We start from the raw sequence: 24,222 nt of genomic DNA, 5'->3' as shown, positions 1-24,222 counted from the left end.
ACATGGTCCATCATAATTCCTTTGCCATTCCCTAATTTAGATGCTGTGCTTTTCTTACCCAATTTCTTTTGAATCCGAGAGTGCCAGGCAATCTTACTTCCCCAAAGTGTCAAGGTGCTTGGGTGACCTTTGACTTGCTCCACACTCAGCACTATCTTCTGTTGTTTCTTTCCACGGTATGTGTAGGTGCTCTCTGTATGTAAGGTAATGTTACATTATACAGTGCACCACTAGCTGCAGTAACGCACAACTACTTTATTGATCAGAAACACCAAATAATGGAAGTGTTTGAATCTGTTTGTTAACGACCAGTGTTCAGAGATCAAATGATATTGGACTTTATTCTGAGCTGGTCCTCACCCAACAAAAACATGCGATTTGTGTCTGGGTCACTGGGTAGCATTCAGAGATGGTAACTCTGGATGATTCAGATTACTTACATGTCTCTTAACATTCCTGGCTCCAGCTCTCCATGAGCTTTCCACACTCTAACCTTTTATTCTTTTATGTAAATTACATACCTAACACTGAAAAATTTACAAGGCTTAACTTAAAATGTCGCTAATGTAAGGAAGCCTTGCTTGAGTAGAATAAGTATCAGAATAAATTTTGAACCATTGAATTAAAATGTTTGTCATCAAAAATTTTTCTGAGAACTAGTAGGAATATCAGCCTTTTTCCTTCAAACTTGAAGGAAAAACACTTATGTTTTTGTAGTGCTTTTTGCGACCACAACTGTTTTACAGCCAATGAACTACTTTAGACGTGTAATCACAGTTGTATTGGAGGGAACCAAAACAGCAACCCACTAGCAGCAATATGACAATGACCAGGCAGTCTGTTTTAATGATCATAGAATCATAAAATGATGTTGATTAAGAGAAGACTATAGAATCAGGGAATGGTCTCTCGTGCATTTCTTATTCCCTTAAACCATTCCATTAGAAACAATGACTTTAGCCTGTTGGAATTCTGTTAAATCTCTGCAAATCTCTTGTTTTTTTAAGCCATTCCTTAATGTCCATATCTTTGGCTAAATGCTTGGCCACCTGTGCTCATATTTCCTTAAGTGTTATATTTTCTCCAACAACGCTCTTGTGCAGCTTCTCAGGAAAATACATGAAGTAAAACAGCTATACAAATGCAAATTGTCATTCTTCACCAGTGTTCTATTCTCCAGCAGATGTTCTTCGCCATGATAAGCATTTAAAAAAAAACCTTTGCTCTGAATAGCACATGATTGCCAACCATTGATAGGGTAGGCATATCACGGAACAATAGGCCTTTCATTTGGTAAGGAAATCAACAACAATAATTTGTCTTTATTTTATACTTTTAATATCGCAAGATGTTCCAAGTAACTCAGCAGTGACATGTTAAAAAAATCTTGACAGCAAGGCACATAAAGAGGTATTAGATTATCAAAACCTTAGATAGAGGTCTAACGTCCAAAAGGTTGGACAAATCAGCAACGACTGATTTCCAGTCTGTGCTGAATTTGCTGCCACTCAGATGAGAATTAGCTTGAGAAGGATGAAATACTAGAATTTGTGCTCCTTAGGGTTGTTTGGAGAAGACAATTGTATAATCCTAAGCTATCCTTGCCAAACTACCTAGTGTTCATAATTACTTTAAGTTAGATTCTAGGGTAGGAGGCACAAGTGCCTGTGGATTGTGGACTTGTTGATCTTTCAGAACAGAAAGGAAACTAACACCAGGAAAAGAAGTAGGAAAAATCAGAGGGCACAGACCTGACATCACAGTAATGAGGACAACTTTGAGTCGCACGTGTACTACCATGCCTGGTTGCAATTCATTAATGTTCACATATTGCATGGACTCTAGGCGCTGAGAGTTTGTGGGCTCCACAATCAAAAGATAGGAGTGCTGAGCTGAAATATATGCTATAAGCTCCTTCAATATCATTGTGTTCACAGTCTGGGACCCTTAAAAATAAAACATTAGGAAAAGTTAGCTCACAGATAAATATCCAACAGACAAAATTAACGCGATAAAGTTTCACAATTAAACTGACACCAATTTTGAACTATTGGTATTAGAATTGATGGGAGACATTTTGATCATATTACAAGGATTAGGGCTCAACGTGACAGAACACAGAAGATTACAGCACAGTACAGGCCCTTCAGCCCTTGATGTTGCACCGAGCTGTGGAACCAATCTGAAGCCTATCTATCCTACATTTTTATCCATATGTTTATCCAATGACCATTTAAATGCCCTTAAAGTTAGTGAGTCTATGGCTGTTGCTGTAGAACAGGGCTGCTGTTCGACATTATAAGCCCAATTTTCCTAACAGACATTGGGAGCTTTCAAACAACTTCTTGATTGTGTAACTCAATCCAGTGCTTGTAATTTGGATATCACTCAACCTAATGCCTACAAAAACAAGATATAAGGGTAACTTGAACAAATTTTAATTTGACTCAGAAACTCAATAAATAATTAAATCTGTGCACCTGAATACTAATTATAATTTTGAGATTTCCTGAACCCAAGTCTCAACAGCCAGAAAGTTGCTGAAAACCAACCTTCAATACCTGGACGCATCCTAAGTTTCTGTCTCAATATCCAGGAGTGCACTAAACCTCAGTGTTAACATCCAGATAAGTAATGAACCCCAGTCTCAACACCCAGTTTTATCCTAAACCCCAGTCTTCATACCAAGGTGTATTCTAAACTCTAATCTTGACATCTGGACTCTCTTTGATTTCCAATCTCAACATCTGGTCTTATTCTAACCTCAGTGTCAACATTTAAACTCACCCTGAATCTTAACTTGGCTAGCAGCTTGTACTACTTACCCTGACTTCTAGCTCTGAATAACAATCATATTTATTGATCCTTAATTTTCACATTTTCTTACCCTTGCCAATACATTACCCGTAAGAAGGATTAATCCACCAGAAATTCAGAGTAAAGCGGAAGTTATTGGATTGACATCCAGGTTATAGGTAAAACTGTAAGTTTTCACTATTAATATTAGATTACACAAGAAATAGAAACAGGGGTAGACCATAAGCTTTTCTACCTCACTATTCAGTATGATAACAGGTGACCTTTGGACTTTAACTCCACTGTCCCACCTGTTCCTTAAAATCTTTGATCTCCTGTGAGATGGAAACACAACCTTAAATGGTAGACTTTTTCAAGGCACTATTATAACAGCCTGAGTCACGCTGAAAATAAAACTGACTCTGGGAGACTTCATCCAACGTGGTGCAATTGCCCTTTCTATTAGGCTGCACTGCTGCTGTTGCAACTGCAGGGTGCACAGCCAATACCCACATAGTCACATTGAGTGTGATGTAACTGCCAGGGGTGCCATAGCAAGGTGCCTGCAATAGGAGTAATAAAATGAGTGTTCTTTTCAAATATTTTAAATGAATTCAAATCCTGGGATTGCAATTTGCTTACTGCCCCAGTTCTAACATGTGATGCCCATGTACCCAATCCTCCAATCACTACTGCCCTGTAGTTCATGGTTAAGCAGTGAGAGAGTAAGGCGGTACGGAGACTCAGTGAGGGATGGGAGTGGGCCAGCCAGGGACTTAGGTGAGGTTGCAGAGAGGTACTGAACGGACAATTGAGACATTGAATGAAGTGGTGAGTGGGGGAATGAAGCTGTGAGTGGGGAAGTCAAATACAGTGGGGAGAAGGAGAGCAGGAAGCTGAGGATGTTGACTGAAGCAGGAGAGTAGAGGATTGAATGGGTAAGCAGGGAGCTGAAGATGCTGAGTGAAGGAGAGCAGAGGAGTCAATGGGCAAGTGTAGAGTGAAGGATGCTGAACGAAGGAGAAGAATGAATGGGCAAGCAGGGAGCTGAGGATGCTGAGTGAAGTGGCAGAGTGGCAATGAGCAGAACTTCAAATGTATTGAGTAGTGAGGTTTCCTTGGTTGTCAGTGGCACCATGCATCCACATAAAGATGGGAGTTGGAGCTGGCTTCCAGTTCCAGGTAACTATCAATGGTGCTAACTGTGCCAACATCCTTCACCAGTGTGGTGGCAGAAGATACTCTGGGTTCAGATGGCAATTATAAGTCATTCAAGCTTTTCTATCTCAGTACCACGGTCTCTGGAAACAAATGCTGCAATATTTTGGCAACATCCTGCACATTCTACTGCATTTGTCAACCCTGAAGTACAGGTAGTTCTTCTACAATGCAATGGTGGTGTTCTTGTGCAACCCAGCATTGTAGAAAAATCACGCTTCAGAAACAGCGCTTGAAGTGTTGGCCATGTAAGCACATTACAGTCAACACATTTTAAAAGTTTGCGCTTTAGAAACAGTGTCCCCAATTCATCAATCAGGTTACAGCGAATTTGCGTTATATCAGAAAGACAGCTATTAATATCCCTTTTTTTCTCATTACTAAGAACACATCACTTACATTGAGCTATTTGAATCTGTAAGCAAGGTCCCATCTTGATCATTTTGCTCCTTGGGGTGGACTGCAACAACTCCTCTCCCTGACATTGGTCGCAATGTACAACAACATCTGAATGGGCAGAAACACAAATAAATCACCAATCAGAACAAAGGAACCTTGAGCCCACCTTACTTTCCAGAATATTTGAGGGATTGATGTTTGTTTTAAACTTAATATTTTAATGGTCCAACAGATGTCTCCAGTAAAGGTGAGATGCTGTTCTACCTTTTTTAAAATTCGTAGATATGTAGACAACTGGAAGAAATCACTGGGTTCAGCAGAGTTGAGATGATTTTGCTGGTGCGCTTTTATATTAATGCTTTTGTATTGCATACGTGCTCTTGCATTAGTACAACATACTGGACCTCAGTGTTATTTGTTTATTTTTCTCAATCTCCTCTTCCAACACATATTGGTCTGTAACAACTGAAGAAGAGTTGTACTGGACTTGAAACATTAACTCTATTTCACTCCACTGATGCTGGCAGGCCTGCTGAGTTCTTCCGCATTCTCCATATTCGTTTCAGATTTCCAACATATTTTGTATATATTGTTCTGTATCTTCAGTGCTAAATTAGAAACCATTAAATTTATTCCTCAAAAGTCCAAGGTGATTTGTGTAAATTACTATTTTCAGAAGAGACGGTTTAGGGAAGAAAATTCATATTCTAAATTCTAACACAAATTACCTCCATTTCACAACCTGGCCCAGCGGGTAGCATTTTAGTCTCAAGACGTAGTTTTTGATTTGAGCATGGAATTTAAGTTTGCACTTCATACAACCTTGATCTGGGCTATTGGAGTTGAATCTTTTTGTGGTGTAACTGTGCTACTCAAAAAGGTTAAATTCTCAAAAATTCTTTCATTATGGTTTTTGTGAGTCAGTAATCGAGTAATTCTCAATTAGCAATGGAAACAATTTCCTAACTTATTGTAGATAATCTAAATCAACTAACTCAGAATAAATTTTAGCTGCTCTTATTAGCCAATAGATCCAGAGAAATTACGTTGAGATCACAGACTGGCACTGGTCTGAAAGCATCATGAACATGGTCAAGGCCCTGTACTCCTCTGAGTCAAAGCTCATACAGGACTTCAAACTCTGAGAAATGTTGAATCAAGAAAAGACCACTTAGCCAAACCAAACAATGTTATGAATTTAAAATTCGCATCCTTGTTTTCAAATGCATCCCTATTTCAGTAGCTCCTCCAGTTGTACTATCCTTCAAAGTCTCTGCATTCCTTCAATTTGGGCATCTTAATGTACCCATTTTCTTTTACCTTTGTATTTAGCTGTTTAGACCCTAAACTCCAGGGTGGTATAAAAGATTTATAAATTAATTAGTAGTCACCCCAGCTCCTGCTTGTGTCAATTAAACTTTTCCTGGTACGTAACAGAGTATTACACTGAAATAGGAGCTGAAAGTTTTAATAATATTGTTATACACTTAGATTCATTATGCCTTGTCTGTTGAGAAAAGTGTTTGTACCAGTACCAAACATGTACAATACATCGACTTTACTAACAGGTGGTAACAGACCTGACTCCACAGCTAGAAAACTGTGTCACAGCCTCTTTGAAGAAACATCATAAGTCAGGATAAACTAACAAGACAGATCACCCGAAAATGAAACTGGATGGATCCGACTCACCCAGCTTCTATGGACTACCTAAAGTACACAAACCAGAGGCCCCCCCCTCAAACCCATAGTCACATTACCTGGAACACTGACTAAGGAATTCCACTGAAAACTGAAATACCTAGTAGAAGACTCATGCCACCCCATTCACTCCACCCAAGAATTCCTGAATATCATCAAAGACACCAAGATAGAAGAGGACAAAATAATGGTTTCCTTTGAGGTAACAGCCCTATTCACATCAATTAACATCAGCCTGACAAAGAAACACTGGCCACACTAGTAGAGGAAGCAAGGACGCAAACACCAGACAGCACCAACTTTATCAGCAACGACAACATCCTCAAACTAGTAGACCTATGCCTCACCATCCACTTCACCTTCAATGACAAGACCTACAAACAAATCAACGGAATACCCATGGGATCACCAATATCAGGTTTCTTAGCAGAAGCAGTAATGCAGAGACTTGAACAAACAGCTCTTCCCACAATCCACCCAAACTTTGAGTCCGCTACGTGGATGACACCTTTCGTCATCATAAAACAGAACAAATAAGAGAAAACCTACAACGTCATTAACAATACCCTTACCAGCATAAAATTCACAAAAGAGGAGGAGAATAACAATAGACTCCCCTTTCTAGATGTCACAGTGGAACGATGGAGAACTTCAGACCAGCGTCTACAGGAAAGCAACACACACAGACCAGAAACTTAACTACAGAAGCAATCATCCCAACACCCACAAATGGAGCTGCATCAGGACATTATTTAAATGGGTCACAACACACTGCAGCACCCAGGAACTACGAGCAGCAGAAGAAAAATACCTATGCAGCACATTCAAGAAGAACGAGTACCCAATAAACACAGTTTGCCGATTCCTAAACAATAAACCCAAACAAGCAGACACAACTCGCCCAGAAACTCTAGCCACATTACCATACATCTCTGAAATGACTGCCAGTCTACTCAGACCCCCTGGCATCATGGTAACCCACAAACCTACCAACACTTAAACAGCGGCTGATGAACCTGAAGGACCCTATACAAACAACCAAATTTTACAAAATACCATGCAAGGACTGCAACAAACACTACATTGGACAAACAGGCAGAAAACTAGCTACATGAACACCAACTAGCCATCAAAAGACATGACTCACTATCACTAATATCCTTACATACAGACAAAGAAGGACACCACTTCAACTGGGATAACACATGCATCCTAGGACATAAACAGAGACTCGCACAGGAATTCCTAGAGGCCTAGCATTCAAACCGGAACACCATCAATAAACACATCAATTTGTGCCCCATTTACCAACCTCTGAGACTCACTGGCGATGTTACTTAGCATGGTGATGAAATGTCTGAAAATAAATCTTCCAGCTTAGCAAGCAAATTTACAACCAGAACTTTTACAGTTAATGGTACGGCCCTGGGTAGTGCCATCGAACGGAAAGATCTAGGGGTTTAGGTACATAGTTCCTTGAAAGTGGTGTCACAGGTCGACAGGGCGGTGAAGATGGTGTTTGGCAAACTTGCCTTCATCAGTCAGAGCACTGAGTACATGATTTGGCATGTCATGGTACCGCTGTATAGGATACTGTATGGCCACATTTAGAGTACTGCATACAGGCCTGGTCAATTTGTTTTGGGAATGACGTTAATAGATGGGACAGAGTGCAAAAGAGATTTACAAGGATGTTACCGAAACTGGAGAGTTTGAATTATAATGAGGTGCTGGATAGATTGCAACTTTTTTTCCTGGAGCACAGGAGGCTAAGGGTTGATTTTATAAAGGTTGATAAAGTCACGAGGGTATAGAGAAGGTGACTAGCCAAGGTCTTTTCCCCAGGGTGGCTGAGTCCAAATCTAGAGTGTGTAGGTATTAGGTGAGAGGAAAAAGATTTAAAAGCGACCTGAGGGGCTACTTTTTCATGCAGAGGGTGGTGTGTATATGGCCAGAGTAAGTTAAAAATCATACACCAGGTTATAGTCCAACAGGTTTAGTTGGAAGCACTAGCTATTGAAGCGCCTTGAAAGCCTGTACTTCCAAATAAACCTGTTGGACTATAACCTGGTGTTGTGTGAATTTTAATTTTGTCCATGCCAGTCCAACACGGACAACTCCAAATCATGGCCAGAGAAAGTGGTAGAGATGAGCACAATCAGAAGACATTTGAGCAGGCATGAGGATAAGAAGAGTTTAGAGGGAAATGGCCCAAATGCAGGCAAATGGGACTAGTTTAGTTTCGGAAACCTGTTCGGCATGGATAAATTTGACTGAAGAGTCTGTTTCCATGCTGTGTGACTTCAAGATTCTAAGACCTGGCCTTTGTTGGAATTTTATTGAGGCCTGAACCGGTATGTTAATGCTGGTGCCAGTTTATCTAATACGCAGTCTGGTTAGCACCATTGAAGTATTCTCGAGCATCTAGCAAAGGTAAGGCTTTGGTGGATTTACTTTGTGAGCAATGGTGGTCAAAATGCTTATTTTTCTTTCTTGCTGTTTTCAGCAGAATGAGGGGAAATCAAATTGAGATATTCAAGATGGTCAAAGGTATGGATAAAATAGACATGGAGTGGATGCTTCCTCTTGTGGGGCATCCTGGGGCAAGAGGTCCTAGTCTTGGGATAAGGGGTTGCAAATTTAAAACAGAGTTTAGGAGAAACTACCTCTCCCAAAGAAGTGTGAATCTGTGGAATTTGCTACCCCAAAATGTGGTGGATGCTGGGACAGTGAGTAAATTTAAGGAAGAGTAAGACAGATTTTAATTGGTAATGGGTTGAAGGGTTATGGGGAGAAGGCAGGAAAATGGGGGTGAGGAGTATATCAGGCATAATGAATAGCAGAGCAGACTCAATAGGCCGAATGGCCTAATTCTGCTCCTATATCTTTTGAGCATTGGGTTGATCTCTTGCGCAGTTATCTCTATCTGCAAATATTTCTGAAGTATTGAAATTTATTATGCACTGTTCTGATTTATTGGCTCGTTGCTTGTCATATTCCTTGGTTTGGACTTTCTGTTGCTGTGTTTAATATTTCCCTCTCTGCAGTATGATACCTAAGTGGGCCTTCAAGTCGGTCACTCACTGCTTCCTGGCACCACTAAACTTCTCCCTGGTGGTTCCTCCATTTCTGGGTTTGGATAACTGGGCAGGCCTCATCCTTCATCCACAGCATTGTGGTGTCTCTACATTTCAGGCACTCCTAGGTGCTTACCTCTCATTCTGTGGGTCTTGTCACGGTTTCCCACTACATAGTAAAATGAGTCATACACTGACAGATTTTATTAAACCTAACATGTACAAGGGAAATAAAGACAGAACACCTTCTGAAATCTAGGAGATTGTGAAGACTGCAGATGCTGAAGAAGTCAGAGTCGATTAAGTGTAGTGCTGGAGAAAGCACAGCAGGTCAGGAGGCATCTGAGGAGCAAAAGAGTTGACATATCAGGCTTAAACCTTCATTATGAAGGAACCGAAAGAGGCAACATTGACTCTCTTGCTCCTCAGATGCTGCCTGAGCTACTGTGCTTTCTCCATCTTCTGAAACCTTACAGGTAAAGGCTACATGATCTATATGACCTGACATTACTATGACATAGCTCCTTATGTACATGCTCAGTCGTTATTCTGAGAGTAAAGTTTTATTAACTGTTCTGAAGAAGGATCACTGGACCTGAAATGTTAACTCGGCTTTTTTCTCTACATATGCAGTCAGACTGCTGAGTTTTCCCAACAATTTTTATTTTTGTTTCTAAGTAACCCCCTACTCCACAATAACCATATAAGATCCTGTACAATCAAGTAAAAACAACTGTTGAGGCTGCAATTGAGGAGAATAAAATGGTTAATCTGAAAATAAATAAAGCAGAACTGATTTATATACTTTCCAACTTCCAGGACAGCTGATTCTTGTTCATTTATACATCACAACACCACCCTCTGGTGGTTGAAGGCAAGGGATGAAACTTATTGACTTGCAAATTTTAGGAAGTATAAGAGTTGGGAGGTCATGTTGTGACTCTACAGGACGTTGGTTAGGCCACTTTTGGAATATTGTGTGCAATTCTAGCCTCCCTCCTATTGGAAAGATGCTGTGAAACTTGGTATGGTTCAGAAAAGATTTACAAGGATGTTACCAGGATTGGAAGTTAAAAATCACACAACACAGTTATAGTCCAACAGGTTTAATTGGAAGCACACTAGCTTTTGGAGCGACGCTCCTTCATCAGGTGATTGTGGAGGGCTCGATCGTAACACAGAATTTATAGCAAAAATTTGCAGTGTGATGTAACTGAAATTATACATTGAGAAATTGTTTGTCTGTTTCAATGTATAACTTTTCAATGTATAATTTCAGTTACATCACACTGCAAATTTTTGCTATAAATTCTGTGTTACGATCGAGCCCTCCACTATCACCTGATGAAGAAGTGTCGCTCCGAAAGCTAGTGTGCTTCCAATTAAACCTGTTGGACTATAACCTGGTGTTGTGTGATTTTTAACTTTATACACCCCAGTCCAACACCGGCATCTCCAAATCATGACCAGGATTGGAGGGTTTGAGCTATAGGGAGAGGCTGAATATGCTGGGACTATCTTCCCTGGAGCGTTGGAGGCTGAGGGATGATCTTACAATGGTTTACAAAATCATGAAGGGCACGTATAGGGTAAATAGACAAGGCCTTTTCCCTGGGGGTGGGTGAGTCCAGAATTAGAGGACATAGGTTTAGGGTGAGAAGGGAAAAACTTTAAAGGGACTGAAGGGGCAACTTTTTCACACAGAGGGTGGTGTGTGTATGGTATGAGCTGCCAGAGGAAGTGGTAGAGTCTGGTACAATTACAACATTTAAAAGGCATCTGGATGGGTATATGAATCGGAAGGGTTTAGAGGGATATGGGCCCAACTGCTGGCAAATGGATCTGGAATAATTTAGGATACCTGGTCAGCATGGATAATTGGTTTATTGGGTCTCTTTCTGTTCGCACATCTGCATGACTCTATGACTCTATCCAATGTCTTTAAGTGCCTTCACTTTTCCACCTATCTGGCAGCATGGTCTTTGATAGTGAAGTCAGATACAAAAGAACGATTATGTACCTCTTCTTTTTAATCCCCAATTGGTCCCACATTTCTTTGACTACTATTTGCATAGAAATATTTATATATGAAATATGAAAGATACACAAATCTTTTGGGTTCCCATTTATGTTAACTGCTCATCCAATTTCATACTTTGGCTTTGTCCCATCTATTCCCCTTTTTCGATCACTTCTTATTCAGCTTGGTTCTCTACTGTACTAATAGCATTACAGTTGCCATAAGCCTCTTTTCTTTTTTTGTCTCAATTTAACCTATAAGTCTTTAGTCATCCAGGGAATTCTATCTTAGGACGCCCTTCTTTTCTCCAGACGGGAAAGCCTCTACTCAGTAATTTAAACATCATCTCTATGACGATCATCATTGCCTACAAATTTTGAATCAATCTACCTAGATTGAAATTTGCCCTCCTTTTTATTTCTCTACTTGATCGATTGCCTTTTCCCATAACCATTCTAAACCTGTATGCATGCACAATGATTGTTTAGAAACAAGGGTGGATGGTTAGGGAATGGTTGGATCATTGCTCAATAAAGCACAAATTAAGAGTCATCATATTGACAGCATCATTAGGACAGCACGGTGGCTCAGCGGTTAGCACTGCTGCCTCACAGCACCAGGCACCTGGATTTGATTCCAGTATCAGCGACTGTCTGTGCCGTGTTTGCACATTCTCCTCATGTCTGCTCCGATTTCCTCCCAAAGATGTGCAGGCTAGGTGAATTGGCCATGCTAAATTGCCCAGAGTGTCCAGGGATGTGTAGGTTAGATGCATTAGTCAGGGGTAAGTGTAGATTGACAGGGTAGGGGAATGGGTCTAGGTGGATTACTCTTCGGAGGGTCATGTGGACTTGTAGGGCCGAATGGCCTGTTTTCACGCTGTAGGGATTCTATGACATTATAAATCTATGGTGATACCATGATCATTTTGTGATATTTGTGCTGAATGCTAATTTGGGCCGAACCCATAGGCAGTTATCTGGGGATTGGAGACAAAATGATTTGGGAACCCAGTCATGAAAAACGAACATCCTGAACCAGTTTTGTTCGGAGGAAAATAAACAGGTTGGGGAAACAGAACTAAAATTCATAAACAAATTAAAATTTATTGTAAGAAAACAATGTTAAATGAGAAAAATGATAAACAACAGTTTGTCTTTTTGCACAGTCTGCCTTTATAAAATCTCCTGATTTTTCAGTTTAATATTTTGTTGAGAAAAAGAACTGTGGGAGGCAATGGCTTTGCGGCATTATCACCAGACTGTTAATCCAGAGACCCAGATAATGTTCTGGGGACCTGGGTTCAAATCCTGCCATGGCAGACTGTGGAATTTGAATTCACTAAAAACCTGGAAGCAAGAGTGACCATAAATCCACTGTCGATTATTGGGAAAACCTACCTGGATCACTTAAGGGAAGGAAGCTATCATCTTTATCTGGTCTGGCCTACATGTGACTCCAGACCCACAGCAATGCGGTTGACTCTTAACTGCCCTCTGGGCAATTAGGAATGGACAATAAATACTGCCTAGCCAGCAACACCCTCATCCCATGAATGAATTTTTAAAAAAAGTCTTCCCTTTTAGGTCAAAAATAAAACATAGGATAATTTAAAAAATCAGCTTGAATCAGCAAACTATTTGGAGAACAAAATAAACTGTCCTTACAATGGGTTGCTGCATGCCATAAACTACAACCCCAACACTTCTCTGGTGGCGTGTCAGCAATCCATCTGTGTGGTACAGGTAAAGCGAAACATCCTTGATGTAGACGGGGTATGTCAATGCAGTGAGAAAAACAAAACGCTTCTCGTGTAAAACAAATGTATGTGACACATCAGTATATGGATATTGGTCACTCATGTTTATGAAGTTCAATTACAGAGCTGAACCATAAAATCAGGAGACCTATTCACCTTGAGGGAAGTATAGACATCTAATTGTGCTTGCATTGTGGCAGCCAAGAGAACTTCTTTCCTTGTTATCATATGCAAGATATTGCTAATATTTCTCTGGCTACTCTTCTAGTGAGCAACTCAGTGCTGTTGGAGTTTATCACAGGCATCTTCTTTAGGTTCTTTAAGCATATAAAAGGGAAGAGAGTAGCTGAGGTTGGTCCCTTGGAGGATGAGGCTGGCAAGATAGTAGCGGAGAAGACAGAAATGGCAGAAAAACTAAATCAATTCACTACCTCAATTTTTCATTGAAGGACTTTTGTACCATCCCACTAGTAAAAGGCTATGCCTGTTATAGAAAGCAAAGATGTTATAATAATGTCATCGTCAATCGGGAAAAAGTACTGAGTCAACTATTGGGACTGAAGGCAGACAATTCCCTAGAGCCTGATGGCCGACATACTGGTTCTTAAAAGAATTGGTAGCAGGGATAGTGGTTATAAAATCCAAAAATTCCCTGGACGTTGGAAAGGTTCCATTGGATTGGAAAAATGCTAATATAATGCCCTTATTCAAAAAGGGAAGGAGGCAGTCAGTAGGAAACTGCAGAGAACTAATTCAACATTTGTTATTGAGAAATTGTTAGAATTTATTATTAAGATAATAATATTAACATTTGAAAAGTTAAAACATAATCTATCAGAGTCAGCATGGTTTTATGAAGAGTAAATTGTGTTCAATTAATCAGCTAAAGTTATTCAAAGATATAACTAGCCGATGTAGTATATCTGTACTTCCGGATGCATTTGCTAAGGTGTTGCACAAAAGATTAATATACAAGGTAATCTCACATGGGGTTAGGGGTGATGTATTAGCTTGTATAGAGGATTAGCTAACCAACATGAGGCCGAGACTAGAGATAAACAAGTCTTTTTCTGGTTGGCAAGGTGCAACTAGTGGGGTCCAAGATTAGAGTGGTGCTGGAAAAGCATAGCAGGTCAGGCAGCATCAGAGGAGCAGGAAAATCGACGTTTTGGGCAAAAGCCCTTCATCAGAAAAGCCCTCATTCCTGATGAAGGGCTTTTGCCCAAAACATCGATTTTTCTGCTCCTTCGATGCTGCCTGACCTGCTGTGCTTTTCCAGCACCACTCTAATCTTGACTCTGATCTCCAACATCTGCAGTCCTCACTTTCGCCTTGTAACTAGTGAGGTACCAAGGGTTTGGTCCTTGGGCTGCAACAATTTACAAACTACATTAAAGACTTGGATCCAGGGATAGAAAGTAATATTGCCACATTTGCAGATAACAACAAAAAGGTGAGAAAGTAAGTAGCAATGAAGAAATTTTTTAAAAATTACAAGTGGATATCGATAGGTTAGGTGAATAAGCCAACATTTGGCCCATGAAATTTAAGTGTGATTAAAATAGAAAGGCAACACATTATCTTAATGGAGAGAGACTTCAGAGTGCTTCGGTTCTTGAGAGATCTGGGTATCCTTGTGCAGGAATCAGAGTATGCAAGTACAGCAGAGAATAAGGAAGCCAAATGGAACTTTGGCAATTATTGCCAAAGGAATAGAATGTAAAACAGGGAAGAGTTGCTGCAACTGTACAAGGTTTTAATGAGACCATACCTGCAATATTATGTACAGTTTCTTTTTTACTTCAAGGAGGGATGTAGCTGCATTGCAGACAGTTCAGAGAAGGTTCACTACAATAAATTTAGACATAAGGGTTTCATGTAATGAAGAGAGACTGAGCAATTTAGGCCCATGCTCTCAAGAATTTAGAAGAATGAGAGAAGATCTAATTGAAATGTATAGGATATTAAAGGGGATTGAAAAAGAAGATATAGAAAGGAGAGTTTGCCATGTGGGGCAATTGAGAATGAGAGGATATATTTTTAGGATAAAGAGGTGGCAGATTAAAAATAGAGATGAGGAAGAATTACTTCTCTCAAAGAGTTGTGAATCTGCGATGGATGTTGGAACACTGAGTAAACAAGGAGGGTGAAAGACACGGCTGACAGGAGTAGGGAACCCTGGATGACAAGAGATATTGAGACTTTGACCAGAAAAAAATAAAGAGCTTTGACTCAGGTACAGGCAGCTGGGATCAACAGAATCCCAAGAGGTAAATAGGGGTTACAGGATTTTACTGGAGAAGGAAATCAGAAGGGTGAAAAGGGGGCACGAGATAGCCTTGGCTAAGAAGATTTGGGTGAATCCAAACAGGTTCTTTAAATATATTAAAGGAAAAAGAATAACTATAGAGAGAATAGGGCCCCTCAAAGACCAAAGTGAACATGTATGTGTAGAACCGTAGGAGATGGGCGAGGTCCTCAATGAATACTTCTCCTGTGTGTTTACCATGGAGGAAGACATGAAGACTTGGGAACTTGTGGAAGTTAGTGGTGATATCTTGGAGACAGTCCACATCACAGTAGAGGTGGTAGAACATAGAACATTACAGTGCAGTACAGGCCCTTCGGTCCTCGGTGTTGCGCTGATGTGTAGAACCAATCTGAAACCCATTTAACCTACACCATTCAATTCTCGTTCATATGCCTATCCAATGACCATTTAAATGCCCTTAAAGTTGGTGAGTCTACTACTGTTGCAGACAGTGCGTTCCACACCCCTACTACTCTCTGAGTAAAGAAACCACCTCTGACATCTGTCCTATATCTATCACCCCTCAATTTAAAGCTATGTCCCCTCGTGCTAGCCATTGCCATCTGAGGAAAAAGGCTCTCACTGTCCAACCTAGCTAACCCTCTGACTATCTCATGTCTCAATTAAGTCACCTCTCAACTTTCTTCTCTGTAACGAAAGCAGTCTTAAGTTCCTCAGACATTCCTCACAAGACCTTCCCTCCATACCAGGCAACATTCTAGTAAATCTCCTCTGAACCCTTTCCAAAACTTCCACATCCTTCCTATAATGCAGTGACCAGAACTGTACACAATACTCCAAATGTGGATGCACCAGAATTTTGTACAGCTGCAACATGACCTCATGGTTCCGAACCTCAATCTCTCTACAATTAAAAGCTAACACACCATATACCTTCTTAACAACCCTCTCAACCTGGGTGTCATCTTTCAGGGATCTATGCTCATGGACAGCAAGATCTCTCTGCTCATCTACACTACCAAGAATCTTACCAATAGCCCAGTATTCTGTATTCCTGCTAATCCTTCCAAAGTGATCACCTCAAACTTTTCCACATTAAACTCCATTTGCCACCTCTCAGTCCAGCTCTGCAGCTTATCTGTCTCTCTGTCACAGACAACATCCTTTGTCACTATCCACAACTCTTAACAACTTTAGTGTCATCCACAAATTTACTAACTTGTTCTTCTATGCCCTCATCCAGGACATTTATATAAATAACAAACAACAGTGGACCAAAAACAGATCCTTACGGTACCCCATTAGTAACTGAACTCCTGGATCAATATTTCTCATCAATCACCACCCTCTGTCTTCTTTCAGCTAGCCAATTTCTGATCCAAACTATTAAATCACCATGTCTCCATATTTTGTGCAATAGCCTACCTTAGGGAACCTTATCAAATGCCTTACTGAAATCCATATACATCACATCAACTGCTTTACCTTAACCATCTGTTTGGTCACCTTCTCAAAGGACTCAGTAAGTTTTGTGAGGCACAACCTATCCTTCATAAAATCGTGTTGACTATCCCTAATCACTTATTCCTCTCGAGATGATTATAAATCTTATCTCTTATAACCCTTTCCAACAGTATACCCACAACCGAAGTAAGACTCACAGGTCGATAATTTCCAGGGTTGGCTCTATTCCCCTTCTTGAACAAGGGAACAACATTTACTATTGTCCAGTTTTCTAATACTATTCGTGTAGACAATGATTTGGAGACGCCGGTGTTGGACTGGGGTGTACAAAGTTAAAAAACACAACGTCAGGTTATAGTCCAACAGGTTTATTTGGAAGCACTAGCTTTCAGAACGCTGCTCCTTCATCAGGTGATTGTAACTCCTTCATCAGGTGATTGTAAGACACAGAACGTATAGCAAATAAATTCTGTCTTACAATCTTATTCTCCACAATCACCAGATGAAGGAGTAGTGCTCCGAAAACTAGTGCTTCCAAGTAAACCTATTGGACTATAACCTGGTGTTGTGTGACTTTTAACTCTGTAGACAATGACAACATAAAGATCAAAGCATAAGGCTCGGCAATCTTCTTCCTGGCTTCCCAGATAGTCCTAGTATAAATCCCATCTGGCCCAGGGGACTTAGCTATTTTTACACTTTCCAGAATTGCTAACACCTCCTCCTTGTGAATCTCAATCCCGTCTAGTCTAGTAGCCTATATGTCAGTATTCTCCTCAACAACATTGTCTTTTTCCAGTGTGAATACTGATGAAAAGTATTCATTTAGCGCTTCACCTATCCCTCTCATTCCACACACAACTTCCCACTACTATGCTTGATTGGCTGTAAGCTTATTCTAGTCATTCTTTTATTCCTGATATAGCTTTAGAAAGCCTTAGGGTTTTCCTTGATCCTATCCGCCAAGGTCTTCTCATGTCCCCTCCTGGCTCTTCTTAGGTGGTGTTGGACATATTAAAATGCATGAAGGTGGAAAATCTCCTGGTCCTAACCAGATATATCCAAGAACACTGCAAAAGGATAGAGAAGAAATGAAAGGGGCCTTAGCTGATATTTTTGTGTCATCGTTAGCTAAGAGTGAGGAACCGCAAGACTAGAGAATAGCGAATGTTGTGCCCTTATTCAGGAAGGGTTGCAAAGAAAAACCTGGAAACTATAGACTAGTGTGCCTAACATCTGTGATGGGTAAGTTACTTGAGAAGATTCCGAGAGATAATATATATATGCATTTGGAAAGATCTGGTTTGATTAGGAATAGTCAGCATGGCTTTGTGCGTGGGAGATCATGCCTCACACATTTGTTACAGTTCTTTCACGGAGTGACCAGGAAAGTTAATAAGGGCAGGGTGGTAACGTAGTCTATATGGATTTCAGTAAGGCCTTTGATAAAGTTCCATGTGGTAGGCTGCTCTGGAAGGTTAGATTGCATGGAATCCGGGGGGAGCTGACAAACTGGATACACAATTAGCTTGATGGTAGGAAGCAGAGGGTAATAGTGGAAGGATGCTTGTTGGACAGGAGCCTGTGACTAATGGAGTGCCTCAGGGGTCGGTGCTGGGCCTATTGCTGTTTGTTATCTATATCAATGATTTGGATGAGAATATACAAGGCATGATCAGTAAAGTTGCAGATTACACTAAAATAGGGGGCATCATGGACAGTGAGGATGGTTATCAGAAATTGCAATAGGACCTTGATAGCTGGGGAAGTGGGCTGAGAAATGGCAAATGGAGTTTAATATAGATAAGCGTGAGGTCTTGCATTTTGGAAAGTCAAGTCAAGGTAGGAATTTCATGGTAAATAGCAGGGCCTTGAGGAGCGTAATGGAACAGAGAGACCTTGGAGTTCAGGTGCACGGTTCTCTGAAAGTAGAGTCACAGGTAGACAGGGCAGGGGAGAAGGCTTTTGGCACAATGGCCTTCATCAGTCAGGGCATTGAGGATAGAAGTTGGGAAGTTATGTTGCAGTTGTACAGGACATTGGTGAGGCTGCACTTGGAGTATTGTGTTCACGTTTGGTCACCTTGCTATAAGAAGGATGTTATTAAACTGGAAAGAGAGCACAAGAAATTTGAAGGCAAGAAGTGGAGAAATTAGATTAGGGATGGGTGTTTGAGGATAAATCCACATCTATCATGTGGGAGTTTTTTTTAAAGGCAAGTTGATCAGAGTTCAGAACCAGCATGTTCCTACGAGGATGAAAGATAGGGTTGGCAAGATTTGGGAACCCTGGATGTCAAGAGATATTGAAAGTTTAGTCAAAAAGGAATAAAAAGCATAGTAAGGTTTAGGAAAATGAAATCAATCTCTTTAGAAATATAAAGAAAGCGGAAAAGAACTTAAACTAGGAATTAGGAAGGCTAAAAGGGGCCGTGAAATGTCATTGGCAAGTACGATTAAGGAGAATCCTAAGGCATTCAATAGGAGTAAGAGGGTAGCTAGGGAAAGGGTAGGTCCACTCAAGGACACAGGAGGAAATTTTGCATGAAGCCAGAGAGTGGTGCTTGGAACCAGAGCCAGGTAGATCTCATTGATTATGAGATCATAGTGGGCTGCACGGTGGCACAGTGGTTAGCACTGCTGCCTCACAGCGCCGGAGACCTGGGTTCAATTCCCGCCTCAGGCGACTGACTGTGTGGAGTTTGCACGTCCTCCCCGTGTCTGCGTGGGTTTCCTCTGGGTGCTCCGGTTTCCTCCCACAGTCCAAAGATGTGCAGGTCAGGTGAATTGACCATGCTAAATTGCCCATAGTGTTAGGTAAGGGATAGATGTAGGGGTATGGGTGGGTTACGCTTCGGCGGGGCGGTGTGGACTTGTTGGGCCGAAGGGCCTGTTTCCACACTGTAAGTAATCTAATCTAATCTAATGATTGGCCCAGGTTAACAACCCCAATCAAGGAGCCCTGGCTGACAGATATAAACAGGAGATTCAGAAGATCTCCTCAGTCTAGGGACTGACTTTGAGTTGGCTGGTCAGAGCCCATGTACTATGCACATATAAATAAAAGATGACTTGGCGCAGTTATTTCACAGAGAAAGTGGGTTGAGGTGCTTAATGAGGTGCAGTATTCACCAAGGAGAAGAATACGATCAACTTTAGGGAGGGATATATTGAAATTTTAGGTATGTCAATATTAAGAAGAAGGAGGTGGTGTTGAGTGTTTTGAGAAGAGTTAAGGTAGGTAAGTCCCTGGGACCTGATGGGATCTATCCCAGGATACTGAGGAAAGCAAGGGAGTAGTTTGCTGGGCCTTGACAGAGACCTTTTTGTGTCCTCTTCACCATAGGAGAGGTCTTAGAAGATTAAAGAATAGTCAATGTTGTTCCTTTGTTTAAGAAGAGCAATAGGGATAATCCAGGAAATTATAAACCAGTGAATTTTTCATCAGTGGTAGAGAAATTACTGGAGAAGATTCTTAGCAACAGGATTTACTCACATTTCTGAAAGAATAGACTTACTATGGATAGTCAGCGTGATTTTGAGTGGATGAGGTCTTGTCTCTCAAATTTGAGTTTTTTTGAGGAAGTGACAAAAATAATTGATAAGGGTAGGGCAGTGGATGTTGCTTATGGATTTTACTAAAGTATTTGACAAGGTGCTCATGGCAATCTGGTCCATAAGATTATGTCACAAGGGATTCACAGCGAGTTGGTAAGCAGTATACAAAATTTGTTTGGTCACAGAGGACAGAGGGTAGTTGTGAAGCGGTGTTGCTACCAAGTCACTCTGGACAGTGGGCATTTTGTGCCCTTGCCACCCTCAATGCTTCCTCCAAGTGTTGTTTAATGTGGATGACTACGGATTCCTCAGTGGAGGGAGGGTTGTACATGATAACCAGCAGTCAATGTTGAAGACTTGACGGCAACTCCCTACCGGTGTATACCACTGTGCTGTCACACCTATGGGGACACAGCGTATCCATAGATAATGACGATGGTGTTTGGTACATTGTCTGTGAGATATGATTCTGTGAGTATGTCTCTGACACAGTGCTGCTGGATTATTCTGTAAAACAGCTCTCCCAAATGTGGGACTAGCCCCAGATGTTAGTCAGAAAGACCTCATGGCACTGACAAGGCTGTTTTTGATGTTGTCTTTTCAGTTACTTAGGTTGATGCGAGGTGGTTTCATTTCTTATTGAGATTTTGTTGTGATTGATATAACTGAGTGGCTTGGTAGAGGGCAGTCGAGATTCAACCACATTGTTACATGTTGCCAGACCTGGTGAGGATGGCAGATTCCTTTCCCCAAAGGACATCTATGAACCAGATGGGATTTTCCAGTGGGAGTGGGTGGGTGGTGCATAGACAGAATTATACTTTATTGGAAAAGGTTGCATCTCTGATTGTATAACATGCCATCATTACTTGTAAGATTGATAGCCACAGGTGAGATGCCAGAAGACTGGAGGTTGCTTAACCTGGTGCCATTGTTTAAGAAAAGTAGTAAGGAAAAGCCAAGGAACTACAGACCAGTGAGGCTAACATCAGTGGTGGGCAAGGTGTTTGAGGGAATTCTAAGGGACAGGATTTACATGCATTTGGAAAGTAAGGACAGATTAGGGATAATCAACATAGGTTTGTGTGTGGGAAATTGTATCTCACTAACTGATTGAGTTTTTTGAGGAAGTGACTAAGTGGATTGATGAAGATTAGGTTAGAATGTCTGGTTGGAATGGATGAGTTGGACTGAAGGGTCTATTTCCATGTTGTACATCTCTATGACTCTCTGACACTGTAATGTCTAACAAGAGTTTGTGCTGAAGTCCTTGAGTGGGATTTGAAACTTCAGGGGATGTTCTGATTTGAACATTGTGAAGCGTAGGGGCATGATTTTATTTACCAAGCAATCCATGCATGAAAGATCTGAATTTTAATATTTACAAGGAGGTAGGGAAGATGCAGGGAACAGGCTAGCAGTGAGGAAAATAGGAACTTTCTCTGATATTCTGCCAAATTTAAGTTTTTAAAAATATTTAACCAGTTTTTTGAACCAACCTGCTCAGATGTAATTACATACCTCTGGAGCAAGTGGGAATTGAACTGGGGCTTCCTGGGCCAGGGGTAGGGACACTCCTCCAGCTTCACAAGAGGCCCCTCTGCAAAATTTAACAATAGTAAATATGTGAGGCTTCAACGCTGATCCACGTGGCACCTTGTTAGTTTACCAACAGGAAAACAATCCATTTATTCTGTGTTCTGTTAATTAGACAATTCTAACCATGCCAATATGTTATCTTTAACACCATCAGTTCTCATCTAATGCAGTGTTGCATCTTATTGAATGCCTTTAGGAACTCTTAATACATCAGTCACCCTGCTCATTACAATCTTAAATGACTTGAATAAATTTTCCAATCTCAATTTTGATTCAAAATCATTTCAAGACAGTTCCCCACTTGCCTTCAATTCCATCTCATAGAAGCCCAGCAGAGGGCAGAATAAAGAAAAAAACTGAAAGAACTGTAGCTGCTGGAAATCTGAAGCAAAAACAGAAAATGCTGGAAAAGCTCAGCAGGTCTGGCAGCATCTGTGAAGAGAAATCAAAACTGAAGAACTGTTCTGAAGAAGGGTCATTGGACCTGGAACGTGAAGTCTAATTTCTCTCCACAGATGCTGCCAGGCCTGCTGAGATTTTTCAGCAATTTCTGTTTGTGTTCGAGAACATAATGATATTGAGATTCTGACCCAGTATCAATTTCTGGGAATGTAACTTCCCTCACATGAAAAAAAATTGCAATTCCTTGGCTGTAAAGATGTCTCCCCTAAATTTCTGAAAGGAATATAAGTTCTTTTACCTGTTATGAGTAAGACATCTCCAGGGAAGACACTAAGTGTCCAGAAAGCAGCAGCTCGCCACAGTGTAATTTTTTTGACGACTCCTGATTGGTCTGTAACCAAAATAGTTGTTATGGGGACTCTACAGCCAGCGAATGTTCCTGATTTGATCTGTATTTCCTTCAGGAGACACCGGAACTGTACAGTGACCAAAACATTGTACTTCCTATTTCTTTCAGTGCAGTTCTTAAGCCGTTCTGTTTCAATAAAGCCAATATGAGGTGTTAGCCATTGATCTCTCCATACCTTCAGATACTGCCCAAGGTCAGATATTTTCTCAGAACCCATTGTCTTTATTTTCTTAGTTGATGGTGGATCGCTATCTAAACAAACTGGAGATCTTGATGTTTGTGTCACCGTCTTTACCTCCTCAGGCTCCTTAGCAACCTCCATTGATCTTTTTAAAGACCAGTCAGCATTGTCTGAAACCTGAGTACACAGAAGACCTCCACTGTATGGTTCAATATTAATCTCAACATCATCATTTGACCAATTAGTGGAGGGAATTAAAGACTGTACTGAGCCTTTTAATGTCCTTCCATTTACAGACTCATTGATGGACAGTTGCTGGTCACTAAATAAGTTGAAAAGTTCTGGGGTATTTTCAGAACTGTTAACTGGCTTATACATTGTCTCACTGGCACTTTGTCCAAATTGTCTAATAAAATTATGAGTAGATGTAAGTGACCGACAGGACAGTTCATTGACACTAGTTTTTGTTTTCAGTTTACCTTTTACATTTTCATACAAATCCTGTGCGTTAAACTGACTCTCTGAAAACGCCTGTGAAAGAATAGCAGTTTGACTGGCAGTTAACACACTGAGGAACTCGGCATCAGTTGATAAATTTTCTTTTACAGATATGCATCTGAAACAAGAATCCTGCCCTTCAGCTGGAAAGGTGTACTGAAGATATTCCATCAAAGAGTCACAGAGAAACTTTGGACAATCTTCTTCCAAAGGTGCATTCTGCTCTGTTATTCTACCAGGTGGGTCCTGACTGTCAGCCCCATTTTTCCCACTCTGTCTGCTCCTATTGTCAGGTTTCAAAGATGTCTTGACATTTTTGCCTGAGCAGTCAGGACTGATAAAACCACAATCACGTTCTTCAGTAATTTTCAGACCCTCTTCTGAATTCAACAATTTACTATTGCTCAATTCTTTCCTGTGCTGTTTTGATATTTTTCTGGCATTGAAATCTTTATAACATGGAACATATTTGCTGGTTCTCTGTTCTAACAAGGAAGCATCAAGATTCTTAAAAGTGCATTCTTGACTGAAAACTATAATTCCTTCTTCACTTTTTGAAGTAGAAGTCTGTCCAGATTGATTTTCCAGCTGTAATGTTGCTTTTTGGCAATCAAAGTGTTTCTGCGATTCCTTGCTGCTGCACTTCCGAGGAATAGCTTTGAGGGATCCGTTATCATACAAGAACTGGCACTGAAGCCACTTCGTGGAGCTGCCATCAGCTACTGCTTCTTTTGCTGATGTTCCCTGCTGAGTCAAATTGGCTGGAGCTCCAAGGAAAATGTGAACTTTCTTTTCACTGTTCATGTTAGAATGATAGGTGGTGTCCTCACCTGCGGAATCTCATTGCTTTCACCGGTTTAACCTGGCATG

General features: G+C 40.8%; 1 protein-coding gene across 9 annotated transcripts in view; it reads right to left on the bottom strand.

Annotated features, from left to right (window-relative positions):
- The window catches only part of shld2 (shieldin complex subunit 2), a 98,574-nt gene that overhangs the window by 15,118 nt on the left and 59,234 nt on the right, over positions 1 to 24,222 (bottom strand). For all 9 annotated transcript variants that reach the window (XM_072583069.1, XM_072583067.1, XM_072583074.1 and 6 more), the window contains 4 exons: positions 22,563 to 24,214; positions 4,414 to 4,521; positions 1,752 to 1,946; positions 59 to 193 (listed from right to left, as the gene is read on the bottom strand). In XM_072583069.1, coding sequence (XP_072439170.1) covers positions 59 to 193; positions 1,752 to 1,946; positions 4,414 to 4,521; positions 22,563 to 24,156 — 2,032 coding nt within the window. In that variant the 5' untranslated portion in view covers positions 24,157 to 24,214. The remainder of the gene's footprint in view (positions 1 to 58; positions 194 to 1,751; positions 1,947 to 4,413; positions 4,522 to 22,562; positions 24,215 to 24,222) is intronic.

This window comes from Chiloscyllium punctatum, chromosome 13 (assembly GCF_047496795.1).
Source record: "Chiloscyllium punctatum isolate Juve2018m chromosome 13, sChiPun1.3, whole genome shotgun sequence".
Taxonomy (NCBI): Eukaryota; Metazoa; Chordata; class Chondrichthyes; order Orectolobiformes; family Hemiscylliidae; genus Chiloscyllium; species Chiloscyllium punctatum.
The sequence above is the reverse complement of the archived record's forward strand: the minus strand, read 5'-3'. Positions and strand labels throughout refer to the sequence as shown.